Here is a 17171-nt window from a genome sequence, read left to right as displayed (position 1 = left end):
AATATATAAGCGAATAAAAATAAACAAAATAAAATCAACATATCTATCCATCAATGGTCTCGTAGTATTGTTACTTGAAATATAAAAGCAAGAACCAAAGACAAAATTAAAATTAAAGTGGGATATATATAATTTCAGCAATTGCAGAAGTTGAGAAGCTTGACATCAGCGATTGAATCTCTCTTCTTTTTTGACTTCTTGAAGTGTTTTGAAGCTGCATTTAACACACCATCCCATCCCTAACACAATCTCCACATATATTATAGAATATAAATCACATTGAGAACAAAAATAACAGAGAAAAAGAAGATCATCATCAATGTATTTACCTTAGTATGAAAAGGAAAGCAGCCGCTATTGGGAGAATCTTCATTCTTTATCGAAGACATGTCTAGTTTCACTAACTTACTCTTCTTCATTTTCTTGTTCATTGAAATCTTCATCATCTTCTTGCCTTCTTGAAACTCTCCGAGTTCAAGGTTACGACAAACGCAACTGTCGGAGTTCAGATCGGAAGGGCTTGCGTAGTTTCGAGGCAAGAGAGGAGACCAGAGAGAGCTCTGCGTGTAGTCGAATCCGAATGCATAGTTGTCTGGAAACTTGCAGAGTAGCTCTTGACACATTACAGGTTGCAAGTATTCAACTATTTTTGTTGTTATAAGAGGACAGTTCTCCTTCTCTTCTTCTAGACTTATTTGCTTCACCATCTTTGTTTACTTTCTTAGCTTTTGTTGTTTCTGATCTTTTTTGGTTTTCTTGGATACTTTGGGTTGAGTCATTCTTCTTATAGTTTAGGTGAAGATCAAGAAAAAAGAAAGACCGCTGGGGTCATATTTTGGAGGACGTGTCTTCTAGTGGTTGGATAACATAAATTGACTTCATGTATAAAAAGTTACCGTTGGAACACTAATACTGCGATCGGCGCAGGAATCATGTAGTGCGCCACTGCCGAATCCAACATTGTTAATACTATTTATTTATGTTATGCCGTTATTCTGCTAAATCCACTAACAGCGATCTTGATTATTACAGGTTATAATTAGAGACCCTTATAATTATGCGATGGTGAGAACTCGTGCATTAGATTTTTAAAATAATTAAAAATTTTGATTAAAAAAATTTTGACGGAGAAAAAATTGAAATCTTGTAATAATAAACATTTATAAATGATGTAAATTTAGTTTTATTAAAAATGAATTATTTTTAACATAGACGAGTGAATGTAGATTGAATCATGTAGTCTTTGGTTTAGGGTTTTGTAAGTAGTGTTGATATTTTTAGGGTAAAGATTTTGAAATCTTATATATAATTTTTGTTTGTTTAATTTGACCTATATGTGTTTACTGATTATGTAATAACTTGATTTAAACACTTTATAAGTATATTTTAAGCTTAATGAAGTGTTTTTTCGCTTAGTTATTTGATTATAGGGTCTGGAAGACTCGCGGAAGGCTTCTTAGGAAGTCTTCGAACACATCCCGCCTAAATTTTAGTAGAATTTAGGGTTCCCAGCTAAATTTTAGAAGAATTTAGATTTTCCGCCTAAATCGGAGTCTTCCAGAAGTCTTTTAGGGCTCATGTATTAGATATTAAAAGTAATTAGTAAATTTTATAAGAAAATATTTCCAAAGAGAAAAAATTGAAATCATGTATTAATAAGAATTTATAAATGATGGAAATTTAGTTTTACTAAAATTAAATTATTTTTAACATAGATGAGTGAATGTAGTTTGAGTCATGATAGCTTTTGGTTTCGGATTTGGTAACATATGTTGTAGTAGTGTTGGTATTTTTAGAGGAAGATTTTGAAATCTTATATATATTTTTAATTTTTTTAACTTGACATTTATGTGTTTAGTGACTATATAATAACTTAATTTAAATACTTTGTAAATTTCTTTTAAGTTTAAGAAAGTGGATTTTGCATAGTTATTTGATTATAGGGTCTGGAAGACTTCCAGAAGACTTCTTAACGAATGGTTTACAAGACTTTTTGAGAAGTCTTCCAGTGCAATTTATATTAGAAGACTTCGTAACTTCTAAACCGAATCGGACCTTAATTTTACATTCAATTTTAACATAACCGAATATACACCAACATATATTTAACCTAAGCTGATAATTTACGGACATATAAATAGTATTTTTTTCACTTTTCGGTGTTTCTTAGAATTTTTTTTGTAAAAACGCGAAAACCCTAGATGTTTGCTTAGAGGCGATTTCTATGGCGATTTCAATGGCGATTATAAAGGCAATTTCCGGCGAAACTCTTCTCTGTCCTTTTCACCTCTGGTAATCTTGTTTTTTTTTCTGGTGAATCTTGTTTCTCCTTCGTCGCCGAAGTGTTTTTTAGTACATTAAACTAACCCGCTTGATTTTTTTTCAGATCTGAAACCGTTTCTGTTGTAGTCGAATTCCACTTCCAGTAAGTTGTTTCTCTTTGCTGTTGAATCATTTCTGAACTGAAACCGTTCGTTTCTCCGTCGTGACTTCTTCTTTCCTGTCGAGTTTGGCAAATCTGTAACCAAAGCTGTCGTCGGTGACCGTTCTCTGTTTTGCACCTCAACTTCTCCGCTTTCCGACTGTCAGTTCACCCATTTGTTCGATGTACAAGGGTTTCTCTCGATTTGATTAGTCTTCTACTGGAATACTTCGAAAGACTCCGGAGATATTACGGAAGACTTCCAAAGACTTCATGAAGACTTTCGAAAGACTATAAAGTCTTCCGGAAGTCTTCCAAAAGTCTTCGCATGTTGGTTTGTTTGTTATGCTCAGTTTGTGTTTGAAATTTTGGTTTTTCAATGTTTTGCAGGCTGTAAAATGGAATTACCAGAACTTCCGAAGAGGATGTTCACCTTAAGGGAAGAGCCCATTCCATCGAAAAGCATTGCGTATCATACCGATGACCCAAAGTTGCTTCCTTCTGTAAAGGCCGCTCTACATGATGATGAATGGGAGGAGATGGAAAATTCAAGGTTGGGAGTGTACATCAAGTTTCGGGAGTTCAACTTTGGATGGGAGTCAAGGCTGGTTCGTTACATGCTCTGTTTCCAGCTCGATATCAAGAAGAAGTATGAGCTATGGTGTCTTATTGGTCCAGAACCATTGAGGTTTTCCCTAATTGAGTTCGAGCACCTCACTGGTCTAAACTGCGAATATACTGAGAACCTAGACAATCTAGATGTAGGGGTGACAGATGAGATGGCTTGTTTCTGGGAGTTGATGAGTGTGGATATTGATGTTTGTCCAAGGTCTCAGCAAATAATAGCAGCATGTCAGAGGTGTGGAGAGTGGTCTCGGGTTGACCGCATGCGGCTTGGACTATCACGCACTGGAATCAGAGCATTATTCAAAGATTCAGCAATGTTTGAAGTCATCATGTTATAACTCTTCCCTTCGAAATGTGAACGTGTCCACAACTTGCGGTCGATTTTCTCCAAATAATCCCAACATCTCCAATCAGTAAGCTTTATAAGCTCATAGAGCTTATTAAATTCTGAGACCTTGAATGCTTCCCCTGCTCTGCCGGCCATATCCTTCTGTTGCAGCCCTTTATACTTGTCATACACGTTTCACTGAAGGTGTACAAGACAAATACAATGGTGTGCACGTGGATACCATTTCTCTTTAGCTGCAAAAATTGCGGCGCATCTATCGGAAATTATACTTAATTCATAGCTATCTTCTACAATAGTTGACAACCTCTAGAAAAACCACTTCCAAGAATCCATGTTCTCGCTATCCACTACTGCGAAAGCAACATGGAATACATGGCTGTTTGCGTCTTGCCCGCTGGCAGTAAGCAAACACCCTGTACATGTGGGTGCCGTCCACCACAAGGACCTTCCGCAGATGCTTCCACCCATCGATACATGCCTTCAGCAACATGAATGCATACTTGAACCTTGTTTTTCCTTCTTTATCCACTTCGGTTTTAATATCGGTGATTGTTCCAGGATTTGCGTATTTAAATACGTGGATGTGCTGTGGTAGCATCTTGTAAGACTCCTCTTTTGTTCCTTGTGCAGACGCAATTGTTAGTTCTTTCGCTTTCCAAGCTTTCCTGTATGTGCATGTATAGCTGAATTCCGTTCGCAATACTTCCAGAAGTTCCATTGCACAAGGTCCACAGTGGAGTCTTTCGTATTTTGACCGCAAAAGCGTTGCAAACACTTTTGATGTACCATGTTTTTTGTACTGTCCTCGAACGTCGGAAGTGCATACATGTCCCAAAATTGCCTTCTTCACACTATAAGTAGGAGAATCACTGAGTTTCTTAGCTATTACCCTCCAACTACATTGTTTGTCAATGCATTTCGCCGTGATGAAACGTTTGCAATGCCTCAGCTTAAACCTGCACACCTAATGACTATTATCACAACTCAGCAATCTATAGCTGGGGCTAATCCCTCATAACCTATTTAAACCCTAAATCTAACAATGGAACTACTCAGACATGGCTAAGTAATTCATAACATCAATTAGGTAAGAAAACTTCATTAGAATAGTAAATAGATATTAATGGAGTTCCAATCACAAATTATAACTTTGGATCTTCTCTCCAATCTATCAAAATCCTAAAAACCTTTGCTAATAATAAAAAACTAGAAACACAAGAAAAGCACACTTTGCCTCTAACATAGTAGAAAAGCTTATATAATTAGGTTAAAAATCGTCAGGGGTAATATTGTAAAATGGTGAAGACTTGGGCTTCAAGTCGGCTGTGACCAAACAAGCTTTATGCGCGCTTCGCTGTCGATCGATGTTCTGATGTGAACATCGATCGATATTTGTTCCTCAATATCGACCGATGGTCGAGCTCGATGGTCATCTCGGTTGCTTGTCCCAAATATCTCTAAAATGCTCCAAAATCATCACTTATCTACAAATCACTCTTGATCTTATAAATATAATAAATTGACTCTATAATATAATAATCTATCTATAACAATAAAACAGACTTGTTTCTCTCCTCGTGCGTCCACGTCATCAAGGAGAAGATGGCGAATTATGACACGTGGCAGCTCCATATATTAACTTACGAATCATTTGTTTCTTTTGCTTCGTGGGCCTATCGTGTTTCTGCTATATTGTTCAGGCCCAATGTCTATAGGGTTGCAGGTTGCATCATCTTAGTAAATCGACAAACAAATTCTGCCGCCGCTTCCCTTCTCTTGAGGTGATGCCTCTTGCGAAAACCCTATAACTGCATTGGTTTTCATTTATTTGCTCCTTAAATCCGTCCATTAACGTGTTAACCCACTTGTCCATCGACCTCTTCATCTTTCTAGGTAACCTCAGAAGACAACCGAGCCGGCACCGGCTTAGCTATTATATAATGATGTTGTCCCAATCCTTTGATAAGCAGAAACCACATCAGATGACTGAGTCGAAACAAACTTTTTGTTATTCTATTATTTGTTGTACACTTTGAGTCTGGTTTGCTGGTCTTGATTTTATGTTTGGATTGGATGTTAACTACCCATGTTTTGTTGTACCCATTTTTGGAAATGGATTACACCAAAGATGATGGGGCTGGCCACAAAAACTTATGTGTATCATTGGTCAATTGAAGGTTTGTATTTGTATCTTTTACATACTGTCGTCTTCTCAATATCATGTATATGTAGTTTGTCAATCTGTTTAACCAGGGGATCTTGAAGATCATCAACCACCATACCTTCTTCAATTGGAGTTACAATACAGAGACAGATTCTATTGATTGCTTGAACTTCCTCCTTCTTCTTTATTAATTTCAATTAGCTGATGAGTTTTTATTGTTTTGTTCCTTGTCATAGAGTAGTTGTGGACATGTGCGTCAGGAGGTGGTGACTGTGAGAGATCGACTGGAGAAGAAAGAGCAAGATCCAGGATTTTCGAGTCTGAGTAAGAGGAGACGAAGCCAGAGATTCACGCCAAAGAACAAGATAGACAAACTTACAAGGTAAGACATTGGCTTTTGTTTTGCATATGAATTTTCAGCTACATCACAGGTTTTCAAATTTATTATTAAATCTATTCTTTTATATGCTTCGTGAAAGCACTTTGTTATGTTGATCTAGGACATGAAATGCATTTTTCAATTTTCACGGTGATGAGAGAAAATTTCGGACGAAACAACAGTTGTAGCAAGATTTTGGTTGCTAATGGATTTTGTTTGAATATTTCGTAGAGGCACATTCAAATTAAATTATCATTTGAAATGGGTTGCTTGAAGCTATATTGTTGTTTCAATGTATTCTTCTGTTCTTGAGACATCGAGAAAGTGCATGATACCACTTCCACGCGTTGTAATTCATTTTCCCGTTATTTTACAATATTGATTGGTGAGTTTTTCCTTGCATGTCATCAGGAAATAAAGCTTCCCAAATACTTTTTAAGCTGTTCATTGGTGCATTTGAGTGAGATCCTAAGACCCTTGGGAGCAATGCAAATGCAGAGTCAAAGTTTGGGTGACAATTATTGAACACACGGGAATTATCAAGAAGAGAAGTCATATAATAAATCAAATTCCATTTTTTCTGTTTTGTTTAAAAGTTTTTGATTTTTTGTTATATATTAGGCCGAGTAAATTTATGAATATCATTGTAACTTCAGGTTGTAGGAATATATTTAATTTCCTTTTTGATTGACATCCAAACCTCAAGAGACAAAATATGCGAGAAAAGACCAACCTTTTTTTAGCTTTTTCTTACTCCATAGTCATGGTTACATGATTTCCTTGAACCCTCTTTAGACTGAATAGAACGTAGGGCGTCTTGGAAGAAAACCGTTGGTGTAGAACAGCCAAATAAAAGTGAATTTTAACACTTCAGATGAGGCGTTAAGTCCACATAATTCCATACACGTTCTTCTGTGTATACTCCAGTTTTGAATAACTTTCTTATTTTAGTGATCTCGCTTTCAATTATATGATTCCTAATTTAAACTTGAAGAAGCCAATGAAATTGAGGTACACACCATATAAATGGTTACATTACTTGGTTTAGAGAATATTCATATTAAACTGACGCCAATTAATATAGGACTAATTAGTAGATTTTTCTGTTATATCTGAGTGAGTGAAAAACATCAGCCTTTTTTTCTCTAGTACTAATTTATATCCAGGTTGGTGAGCCTAGTGATAGGAGACTATCTATCTTGGTTCGGAGAGCACCGGTTAACCATAGACCCCCGGTCACTGGATCTAATCCACCACGAAAAGTAAGAAAGTCTGAGTATTTTGACCAATTCAAGGTAAAAAAAGGGGATTGCTCCTCCAGAACGAGAGGGATCCCGACCGTCGTCGGGAAGTAGCGATTGCCGCTCAATTATTTGCGAACAGTGGAATTTTGACACAATCTAATAAACAGTTTCATTTTCTATATTCATGAGGTTGTGTCAACGGAGTTTGATTATTATGAGAGGGATCCCTAACTTTGTAGAATGAGAGATTTCATTGATTTCTTTATATGAAACCTCAAATCCTAATGTTGGCTAAAGCTTTCGATAATGCTGAATTTAGAGTTGTTGAATTTTTTGTATGCATTTTCTTCAGTGTAATTTAACTGTTACAATTTTCTGATAGGTATTACATATGCAAAAACGTGTAATATTGACCTGAAAAACAATTTTGTTCATAAAATCACTTGCATATTTTCTCAAATTCAAATATTATACCAAATTTAATATATGATAGAGTCCGCAATGATGCATAAGTTCACATAAATATTGAAGACAAAAGTGAGAGAACAATATTTCTTTCTTCTCGCAAACAAATTGGCAAATTAGCTAATCGTTATTATACCATAATGACAACACAAAGGTCAATATGTGAATTTATTTTTTTTTTCTCAAAAAATAAAGTTTCTCGAAAACAAAAACATAACGAATCACATATTAACATAACGAGCTACATCCGAAAAGAGAACCAGACTGTTGTATTTTTTTTTGTTCCAATCAGACTGTCCCTTATATATTTATACACATTTTTATAATTAATTTATCATTTTTATACAATTTACATTTTAGAAATCATGATTAATTAGTGTAGTTATGTAGAAGAAGGATCTATTGTAGTTATACGAGTGTGCAAAACCGACCATCTGTAAAGGGGGATTGCAACATGACCAAACCAACATACAGTATTCGATGCGTTTTCTTTGATATTTTGGACATTCACTTCTCTTTCACTCATTAAATACATGGTCTCCATATGCTGAAATGAAAGTACCGGCAGAGAAAGCAATCAGATTTGGTTAGCAATTTGGTAATATACTATCTAATGAGAAAAAAGTACTGGGGGAAGGCCGGAGATCAATTGCAAAGACTCAATAGTTGAAGAATATAAAGCGCAGAAGACGCATAGTACCCTAAAGATAAAGATTTGATTAATAATGGTGATATGAAGTTTTCTTTTCTCCAACCTCTGTCATACCTTCTTTTTTTTTTGCTTAAGAACTTCGTCGTACTTGCATCAAACGAACAAATTTAGCGAAATAAAGTACATAAAAGCAGTAAAAAAACACTTTAGATGAGAGCAGTGCTAAGTCAAATTCAACAAGACAATAATGGCGACATAAAACTCCAACATATCTTTATTTTTTAGATATTTTTTTGTTTAACAGTTCATTATTATGTAGTGTTATTTTATTACAAGAAAACTATGAAAATTCATCAGGCATATATAATATTAAAAAATATACAGAATTTCTGTAGAAATTACATTATACTACTATTATTTAATCTAAAATTATGTTTAGCTAGGACACTAAAGTATTTCCACAAAAAAAATTATTTTATTAGTTTTTTTATTCCGGTCTGGTTAACCAAATAACTTCAAATTTAAGAAATAGAATAGACTTTCGTTCTCAAAATAAAAATAATAATAATAGAATACCAATAACTTTTTCCTGACTAATAGAATACCAATAAATAAGCATACATAAATATTGAAACAAACATTACCACAACACATCCAAGAAATCATGAAGTAATTGAGACAAAACTATGAGAAATAATGAACCAAACCAAACATACAACCAACCATTTAAACTAAACAAATGCCACCCATTATATTTCATGAAGCCTAAATCCACAATAAATAAAATAGAAATGCTTAGACAAAAAACACATTGTCCCACTTCAACTTTATTGTTGAGAAAAATTACTAACCGCATAAGATGATGAGGTTAAGTTCCCATAAATCAAATAAACATACCCCAGAAGATTACAATAATTATAATGGACAATGTATGAACAAATATTTGACAGACAATTGAAACAAAACTACTTTAGAATATAAAAAATTGTAAAACGATTAATTCTAAAAATAAACAACAATCCTTGATTCTAAAAATAAACAACAATCCTTAATTCTTATATATAAAAATAAGAAGAATATATGAACAAAACTTCATTACACATGTTTAAATTCAGATTAGTCTTTAAAATAAAATTTCAAATGCCGTTCTTTTTATATGCTGTCCACATGGTACTTAACAGTATAAATGTGTTATCTAAATAAAAATCAACTTTACCTTATGTTTAAATTCCAACTAAATAAAATTTGTTACGATTATCGGCTTTTGATTCTACTGTTATTGAATCGATTAGTCACAACTACTTATGCTATTCCACTTTAAAATAAGTAATTTCAAAACAAAGTAATACACTAGATCGTTAACCACTATCAAATGAATCCAGAAAAATATATCATTTTCTTTTAACATATTTTCATTTTCATATTTTTGAACATAATTTCGTTAATAAGACCATAAAATGAATTGTAAATTCATGTAAGAATAAAACATACGAACCCGGCGCTACGCGCCGGAATACCACTAGTTAGTAGTAAAAACACCTATAAACCATGGGTGAAACTGGGTCAAATCGTCTATCACTAGTTTCCCTAAATTTTAGGGAATCTATTTGTTAGAAAGTTTAATGGGGTGACTTCTCTATGCCCCCCCAAACTACTTAAACCCACAGTCAATCCCCCTAGACTTTTAAGCTCTTCTCCTAACCCCACAAAATTAAATGATTCATCAAATATCCACCTAACTATTTATTTCAAGTTAATTACACATTTTTTCTTATATAAGAGTACATGCGTTTAGAAATTAAAAACGCGTTTAAAAATAACGATTACCCTTTATCCGATCCAAAATTTTTTTTTTTGATCCATGATCCACACAAAAAGACCCGACACGTTTATAGAAAAACCTACGCTGACAAACCCTACCTTACACGACCTTAAACAACCTTACGCCACTTTCGACCAAAAAAAAACAACCTTACGCCACTCTCGTAAAGCACATGTAACGAATTGGAGAAAGACAGAGCTACTAGGTGAAGGTTCTATTTATTAAAGATGGAGAATGAGGCCTCACAACTTGCAAGGTGATTATTTATTGTTATTTTGATTGATCACGTTCTTTGACTCACCAGAGGATTATTTGTTTCTATTATATGATTCTTTATTGCTTATGTATAGGGACACTGAGAATGATCTAAGACATGATGGGGAAATAGGAGATGTAAACAGAGATGACAAAGTGGCGAACGACATCTATGCTAAAGAGGATAATGGTGAAGATGAAGAAGAGGCTGTTGATCGATATGAACATGAGATTGAGCAATCAGTTGCTGATTTTGTTGATGAGGAGTTCATTGGTCGCATGACAATTCCAGAAAGCTCAGATGAAGAAGAGGACGAGTTTGTTGCAAGAGATAGAAGGATGAAAAACAAGTCTTTTGACAGATTGTCTATTGGAACAACTTTTTACTCAGGTTTCGAGTTCAAAGAGGCTGTATTAGAGTATGCTTTGAGTAAGGCGAGAAACATTGTGCAAAACAGATGGGATAAGACAAAGCTTAGTTTTAAGTGTGGTATTGGAGGTAAATGTAAATGGAGGGTATACTGCTCATATGATAAGCCGAGACAGTGTTGGTTGGTGAAAACAAGATACAAGTACCATAGTTGTACTCCTAACGGGAAGTGCAAGCTTTTGAACAGTCATGTAATAGCAAGGATTTTTCTGGATAAACTGAGAGAAGACAGTGGTTTGATGCCAGAAAAAATCCAAGAGCAGATTAAGGATATTTGGAAACTAGTTGCATCAAGAAATCAGTGCCAGAGAGGAAGACTACTTGCTTTGAAATGTCTGGAAAAAGAGTATGCAGACCAATTTGCTCATCTCCAAGGTTATGTGAGAGAGATCGAGAAGACAAACCCAGGTAGTATTGTTGTGCTCGATACGTCTTGCAATGCTGCGGGTAAGGATGTTTTTGATCGCTTTTACGTATGTTTTGAGAAACTTAGAAGTTCATGGAGAGGGTATTGTCGGCCAATCATAGGGTTAGATGGAACTTTTTTAAAATCTGATGTAAAAGGGATATTGCTTACTGCTGTTGGTCGTGATGCAAATAATCAGATTTATCCGGTTGCTTGGGCTGTAGTACAAACTGAAAACTCGGATAACTGGTTGTGGTTTGTTCAACGGCTGAAGGCTGATTTAGTTCTCGGTGATGGGAGCAGATTTGTTCTTATTTCTGATGGCTCAAAGGTAAGCATCTCATTACTGGACTTTCTCATATCACATATGCTAATATCTCTAATACACCACCATTATTATTTGATTCAGGGTCTGATCAGTGCAGTGAAGGCTGAATTACCTAATGCAGAGCACAGACGATGTGTTAAACATATTGTGGACAATTTAAAGAAAAAGCATAAGAACAAAGATTTTCTGAAACCAATGGTTTGGAATCTAGCATGGGCCTACAATAAGACACAGTACAAGGCAGAACTCCAGAATCTGAAAGACTACAACATGTCTTTGTATGACGACGTGATGAAGAAGGAACCAAAGACTTGGTCGTTGGCATATTATATGCTTGGAAGCTTATGTGAGGATGTCGACAACAATGCAACTGAGTCATTTAATGCCACCATTCTTGCAGCAAGAGCTAAGGCAGTTGTGCCTATTTTGGAAACTATTAGAAGGCAAGCAATGGTTAGAATAGCTAAAAGAAATAAGAAATCTGAGAGGCGCGCAGAGAAATTCACAAAATATGTGGTTAAGATGCTTGAATCGGAGAAGGAAGACGCTGAAAAGTGTATAACGACTCCTTGTACTCATGGAGTTTTTGAGGTTAGTCTTTATCGCTGTTCATATGACGTAAACACGACAAGGATGACCTGCACATGTGGGAAGTGGCAGATAACGGGAATTCCATGTGAACATGCTTATGGAGCGATGATAGATGCTGGGTTAGATGTTGAAAATTATGTTTCTGAATTCTTTTCCACTTCTATATGGCGGATGACATACAATGACTCTATCAACACCGTTAGAGGACCACGCTTTTGGATGAATGGTACATACAGGTTAATAGTCGAAGCTCCGGAGCCTATACTCCCTGGACGGAAGAAAAAGAAGAATCAAAAAAAGTTTCCGAGATTCAAAGGAAAGCATGAATCGCCAAAGAAGAAGAAGCAAACAGAAACACTAGGAAGGGGGGGGGGGGCGAACCATCCACTGTTCTAAATGCGGGGAAGCTGGACACAACGCAGCCGGCTGCAAAATACACCCAAAGAAGAAAATAAAGAAGACAGGAGAAACAATCGAGCAGGTGAATGTTTTTAGTGTCTAGATTTGGATATTGTCAAGTGAATATTTAATAACTTATGCTACTGGTGTTATGTCATATGTTATGTTTTACAGGATGTTGGAACTGTTACAGAACCAGAGTTCGTTGCTTTAACGCAGCCATCACAGTCACGCATAAACTAAGGAAGGATGGTGACTTATGAATGTTCTTATAATAAACCAAATCTATGAATGATGACTTTTGGGAGTTTTAATAATTCTTGTTTAGTTTTGTGTCTTATGGTTATTTTAATAACTTTGTGATCCTATAAATGATGTTTTCTGAGAATTTTTAGTAAACCATTTTTCCTTGTGTTGACTTTGAATATTTTCCTTTATACGAAAAAATTATATTAGACGTTGTCTACGATGAATCCAGAGGATGACATGTGAACATGTTGTTTGACACTTTTGATGTTCTCAGGTTGATTGTTTGTAGTTTCTAAAATGGTTTTTGGCTTTTGTTTTTGAAAAACCACTTTAATTGCCAATCAAGATTTTGTTAAAAGTGATTCCCTAAAAATTAGGGAAACTAGTTTTTCAAATAACTACCTAGTTCTACACAAAAACCAAAATCTCTATTTTCTTAGCTTTTGGACTACGTTGTTTTTTATCTATCATTTTACTTATGTTTTAAAAAGATAGTTAAAAAATAAAAATATGATTTAAAATTATTATTTTAATTATAAAATAAAGTATATATAACTTATGTTTAAACATAGAATTAAATTTTGTGTTATTTGCTGTTTTTTCAAATAAGCTTATTTATATTTTGGTAATGATATTATATTTTATTATTTCCATAGTAAATATTTTACTATTGATAATATTTTTATTTTATTATTTTATAAGCAAAATCCAGAAACTAAAAACCAAAATCTAAAATTACCATTCATGTTTTTCAAAAACTAAAATCTACTGCAAAATCAAAAACCAAAAACCAAAATCTAAAATCCAAAAACCAAAAACTAAAAACCAAAAACCAAAATCTAAAATCTAGAAACCAAACAAACAATCATCACCATAGACTAATAATCTTCAAGTTATTGTGATGACTGTTATGGCTTACGTTTAACATAATCAAGTTTACAAATGTTTACGTTTATAAAACAAACTATGTCACTACAACAAAGTGACTCCTTACAAACGAGATGATCCCTTTGTCTCTTTTCTGTTGTTTTATGGGAAATAAGTAAGCAACAAAATTTTCTAACACACAGAACACAGCCCAATTGAGATTATAGAACTCTGGACAGAATAATGTGCAATCTCAAAAATTCAATAGTAAAAGCCACAAAAGAAGAAGAATTTTTCTTGACATGGTTGCAGCTTGGAACGCTCTAACTTTAGCCTGCAAGACCATCCCGGGTTCATCTGCCACTTGCATTGAATAAAAATTTCTTGGAGCTTGTAACTAAAGTTCTTCGGTAATCTATAGCTTTAGACATAGGTCCTGGAACAAAAGGGAACTGAAACATCCACCAAACCACAAATAATCCAAAACAAAAAACATATGAGAAAACTTACATAGAATACCTTAGATCGTGTTCATAAAAAAAAAAGAAAAAGAATATTGTAGATCGTTGCTCTCTTTTATGTTGGAAGAAAAATTCAAATCTTAAACTAAAAAACAATCTCTATGAAGCTTCCTTAAGCTTCTTTTCGTAGAGATGAAGTATGAACCCTAGTTTCAGAGCAATTGAGGGCGAAATTATGTCGAGAGTTTCATATTCAGATCTTTTAACTTAAGTCGGGTCCTACGGTTGGGTGGGGAGATTATCGGGTAGTCTTAGGGTCAACGTGATTTGTCTGATCGCGTTTTATGAAACTAAACGCAATCACGTCGAAATCATACGATATGTGGAATTAATTCAGGAAAAATACTTAACGGAGAAAACTAATGAAGCAAATTAGTTTAGGGGGTTTCTTAATGAGCCTAAAAGTTTAGGGGGGTTTGGTGTGAGTTTAAGTAGTTTGGGGGAGGGGGAGGGGTGTAAAGAAGGCTACCCAAATTTAATTGGCAAATGAAATGGTTTTACAAAAACAAAAACTAAAAGCTAAAACTTGATCGGAGGAAAAATGGTTTTTGAAAGAACAAAAACCAAAAACTAGTCTAAAAACTACAAACAATTTTTTTCTAATTATTCATGTAACTGTAAAAATCTGAACCAATTGCAAAATAAAGAATTGTAAGCAAAATAACTCTCTAACAATAAAGAATTCCACTACTCCTAATTTCATTGCACGATCCAAACAGTTTCACTGGCTATATAATTATTCATGTATTAACTAATCATCTTTTGTATTTTTCTTAATTGTTTTATCTCTTCGTTCTTTTTGTTGGTTCTTGAATGTAGCAAAAAGGTCAAAGATCGATTTAGTTTTATGACTATTTTTATTTAAATTTATTTTCTCTGATTCTCAAAGAAATACTCTCTATTTCATGCATGATTCAGCTTGAGTTTTGTTTATGGATTATCATAGGAAGAGGAAGGGACAACGAGGCTGCATAATTTAGTAGTTAAACTATGGAAATACTAAATGAGGGTGTTGAAATCCTCTTTCAACGGTTTAATCCCATACAATATCCCATACAATGAGGATGTTGTAAATGACGTTGTATCAACATGTATAGTTTCAACAGCTGAAAGAAAAAAATTGTGGACTATCGTGCCACGTGTCGCATTGTGGTTGGCCATGAACATTTAGTGCGCGCGCAGCAGATCACAATTTTTTTTGAAAAAATATGGATAAGATTTAAATACTACATTCTCATTGGCTCGGCAAATTGCTTTTGTTTTTTATCCCCACCCAATAATTTGAATACATTTATTATATAATAATTTTTTTTTTTAAATATGAAAATTATATCAAAATTCAAGATTTTTTTTATCTATAAATAAAGACTACTCTCATTTCGTTTGGATACAGAAAAACATCATTTTTACTATAAGCAACTATCAAGTGTGTTAAAAGTTATGTTATTTTAGTTTTTAAGTTAATTATTAATATGTAATTATTATATTGTAATTATTATATTGTAAGAAAAAAAAAATATGACTTAAAAGTTGTGGAGTAGAGTGTTGAATTTCTTAAAACAAACCATTATAGAAGTTTAAAATGAAGTGGGTGTTGAATAAATGAGGTGGAAGAAAGAGAAGATGATGTGAAATGTTAAAAGGAGAAAATGAGGGTGTTGAAACCATTCTACATGAGTTTTTTTTAACGCTGATTTATTATGATATTACAATTATGAAAAAAATTACATAGACGATCCGACAACCGACAATACTACCTGCTTTATAAGGATCTACGCCTAACTGCATCACCTGAGCCGTTCTACGAAGATCACGCCTGACCGAGTTTACTTACACCATGTTGAAGATCCATTGTAAGCCTTTCATTTGTAGCCTGCATAATTGTTTAATAAATCGTTTTCTCCGGGAATTGAAACCTAGACCTGCTGGTGTAGAAGTATTAATGAACTCTTAGTCAAACTATTGGAACAAGGGGGCTTCCACATGGTTTAAAGAACATATTTTTGCACTTTTTCATTAACATGGAAAGGTTTAGTAGGGGTTATTAGTTGTTGTATTTTAATGGATTTGAAAATTCGAACTAAATCTAGTGTTATTGGTTCTATGATTTTCAAATCTGTATTAAAATCATGTGTTATTGGTTTAATGATTCATAAATTCTGTATCAAATCAAGTGTTATTCAATCGTACGGATTTACTAATATATTTTATTTTATAATGGATTTGAATGGATTTATTTGGATTTTTTAGTTAAAAATACAAAGACTCAAATCTGAGGAAAAACCTCCGGATTTGCATATTTTACTTGGATTTATAAATACTATATGGATTTCTAAATCAATCAAAATATATAAACCAATAACACATTTATTGAATTTCTTTTTTGGTTAATTTTTGAGATTTATGATTATAGGGCAAAAAAATAGCTTATGCCATTTTTAGGAAACGGTGGCTCCAAATCAAAATCTCCATTGAGATCTTGGGAGGTGTTATTGGTTTATATATTTTGATTGATTTATAAATCCATGTAGTATTTATAAATCCAAGTAAAATATACAGATTTTAAAATTTTTTCGGAGGTTTTCCCTCGGATCTGAGTCTTTGTATTTTTAACAAAAAAATCCAAACAAATACATTCAAATCCATTATAAAACCAAATTTCTAAGTAAATCCGTACAAATGAATAACACTTGATTTGATATAGAATTTATGAATTATTAAATAAATAATACATGATTTTAATACGAGTTTGAAAATCATATAACACTATATTTAGTTTGGATTTTCAAATCCATTAAAATATAACATCCAATAAACTCATAAGTTGAGTTCGTCTGTCTGGTGTCGTCTACTCCGTTTCCACTTTCCGCAGTCACCTAGGTTCCGATTAAGCTCATACGGCTTTGATCCCTCCGGTTACATTTCTGAAACAGAGGTTTCCTGCTGTCGTCTGATCTGAACCCTAGCCGTCCGTTCGCTTCGAAATAGCCAATCCCTTTGA

At 33.9% G+C, this 17171-nt stretch overlaps 2 protein-coding genes across 7 annotated transcripts; one reads left to right on the top strand and one right to left on the bottom strand.

Moving 5' to 3' along the window:
* Positions 1–113: 113 nt before the first annotated feature.
* LOC106405550 lies at positions 114–1106 on the bottom strand. Its single transcript, XM_013846070.3, has 2 exons — positions 330–1106; positions 114–239 (listed from the first exon to the last, which is right to left on the bottom strand). The coding sequence occupies exons 1-2, from the start codon at positions 705–707 to the stop codon at positions 135–137; spliced, it is 483 nt and encodes a 160-aa protein (XP_013701524.1). The 5' UTR covers positions 708–1106; the 3' UTR covers positions 114–134.
* A 627-nt stretch (positions 1107–1733) lies between these two features.
* Positions 1734–16331, top strand: LOC106404782. Of its 6 annotated transcripts, none has more exons than XM_048760751.1 (4): positions 1734–5179; positions 5292–5575; positions 5804–5944; positions 6353–16331. In XM_048760751.1, exon 4 carries the CDS (start codon positions 10467–10469, stop codon positions 12528–12530), a length of 2064 nt encoding a protein of 687 aa, XP_048616708.1. In that variant the 5' UTR covers positions 1734–5179; positions 5292–5575; positions 5804–5944; positions 6353–10466; the 3' UTR covers positions 12531–16331. The 6 variants fall into 6 exon arrangements, with proteins under 6 accessions (XP_048616708.1, XP_048616706.1, XP_048616705.1 ...); XM_048760749.1 differs by having other exon boundaries at positions 5799–5944; XM_048760748.1 differs by having other exon boundaries at positions 5292–5944.
* Positions 16332–17171: the final 840 nt, after the last annotated feature.

The sequence above is a fragment of the Brassica napus genome, chromosome C6 (genome assembly GCF_020379485.1).
Source record: "Brassica napus cultivar Da-Ae chromosome C6, Da-Ae, whole genome shotgun sequence".
NCBI classification, from domain to species: Eukaryota; Viridiplantae; Streptophyta; class Magnoliopsida; order Brassicales; family Brassicaceae; genus Brassica; species Brassica napus.
The sequence above is the reverse complement of the archived record's forward strand: the minus strand, read 5'-3'. Positions and strand labels throughout refer to the sequence as shown.

Bases quoted from the DNA above. Each gene is read 5' to 3' on its own strand.
- LOC106405550 (XM_013846070.3), bottom strand. From the start codon at position 707: ATGGTGAAGCAAATAAGTCTAGAAGAAGAGAAGGAGAACTGTCCTCTT. The intron at 240-329 runs GTAAATACATTG...AGATTGTGTTAG, and splicing joins GCTTTCCTTTTCATACTAAG to GGATGGGATGGTGTGTTAAA.
- LOC106404782 (XM_048760751.1), top strand. From the start codon at position 10,467: ATGTATAGGGACACTGAGAATGATCTAAGACATGATGGGGAAATAGGA.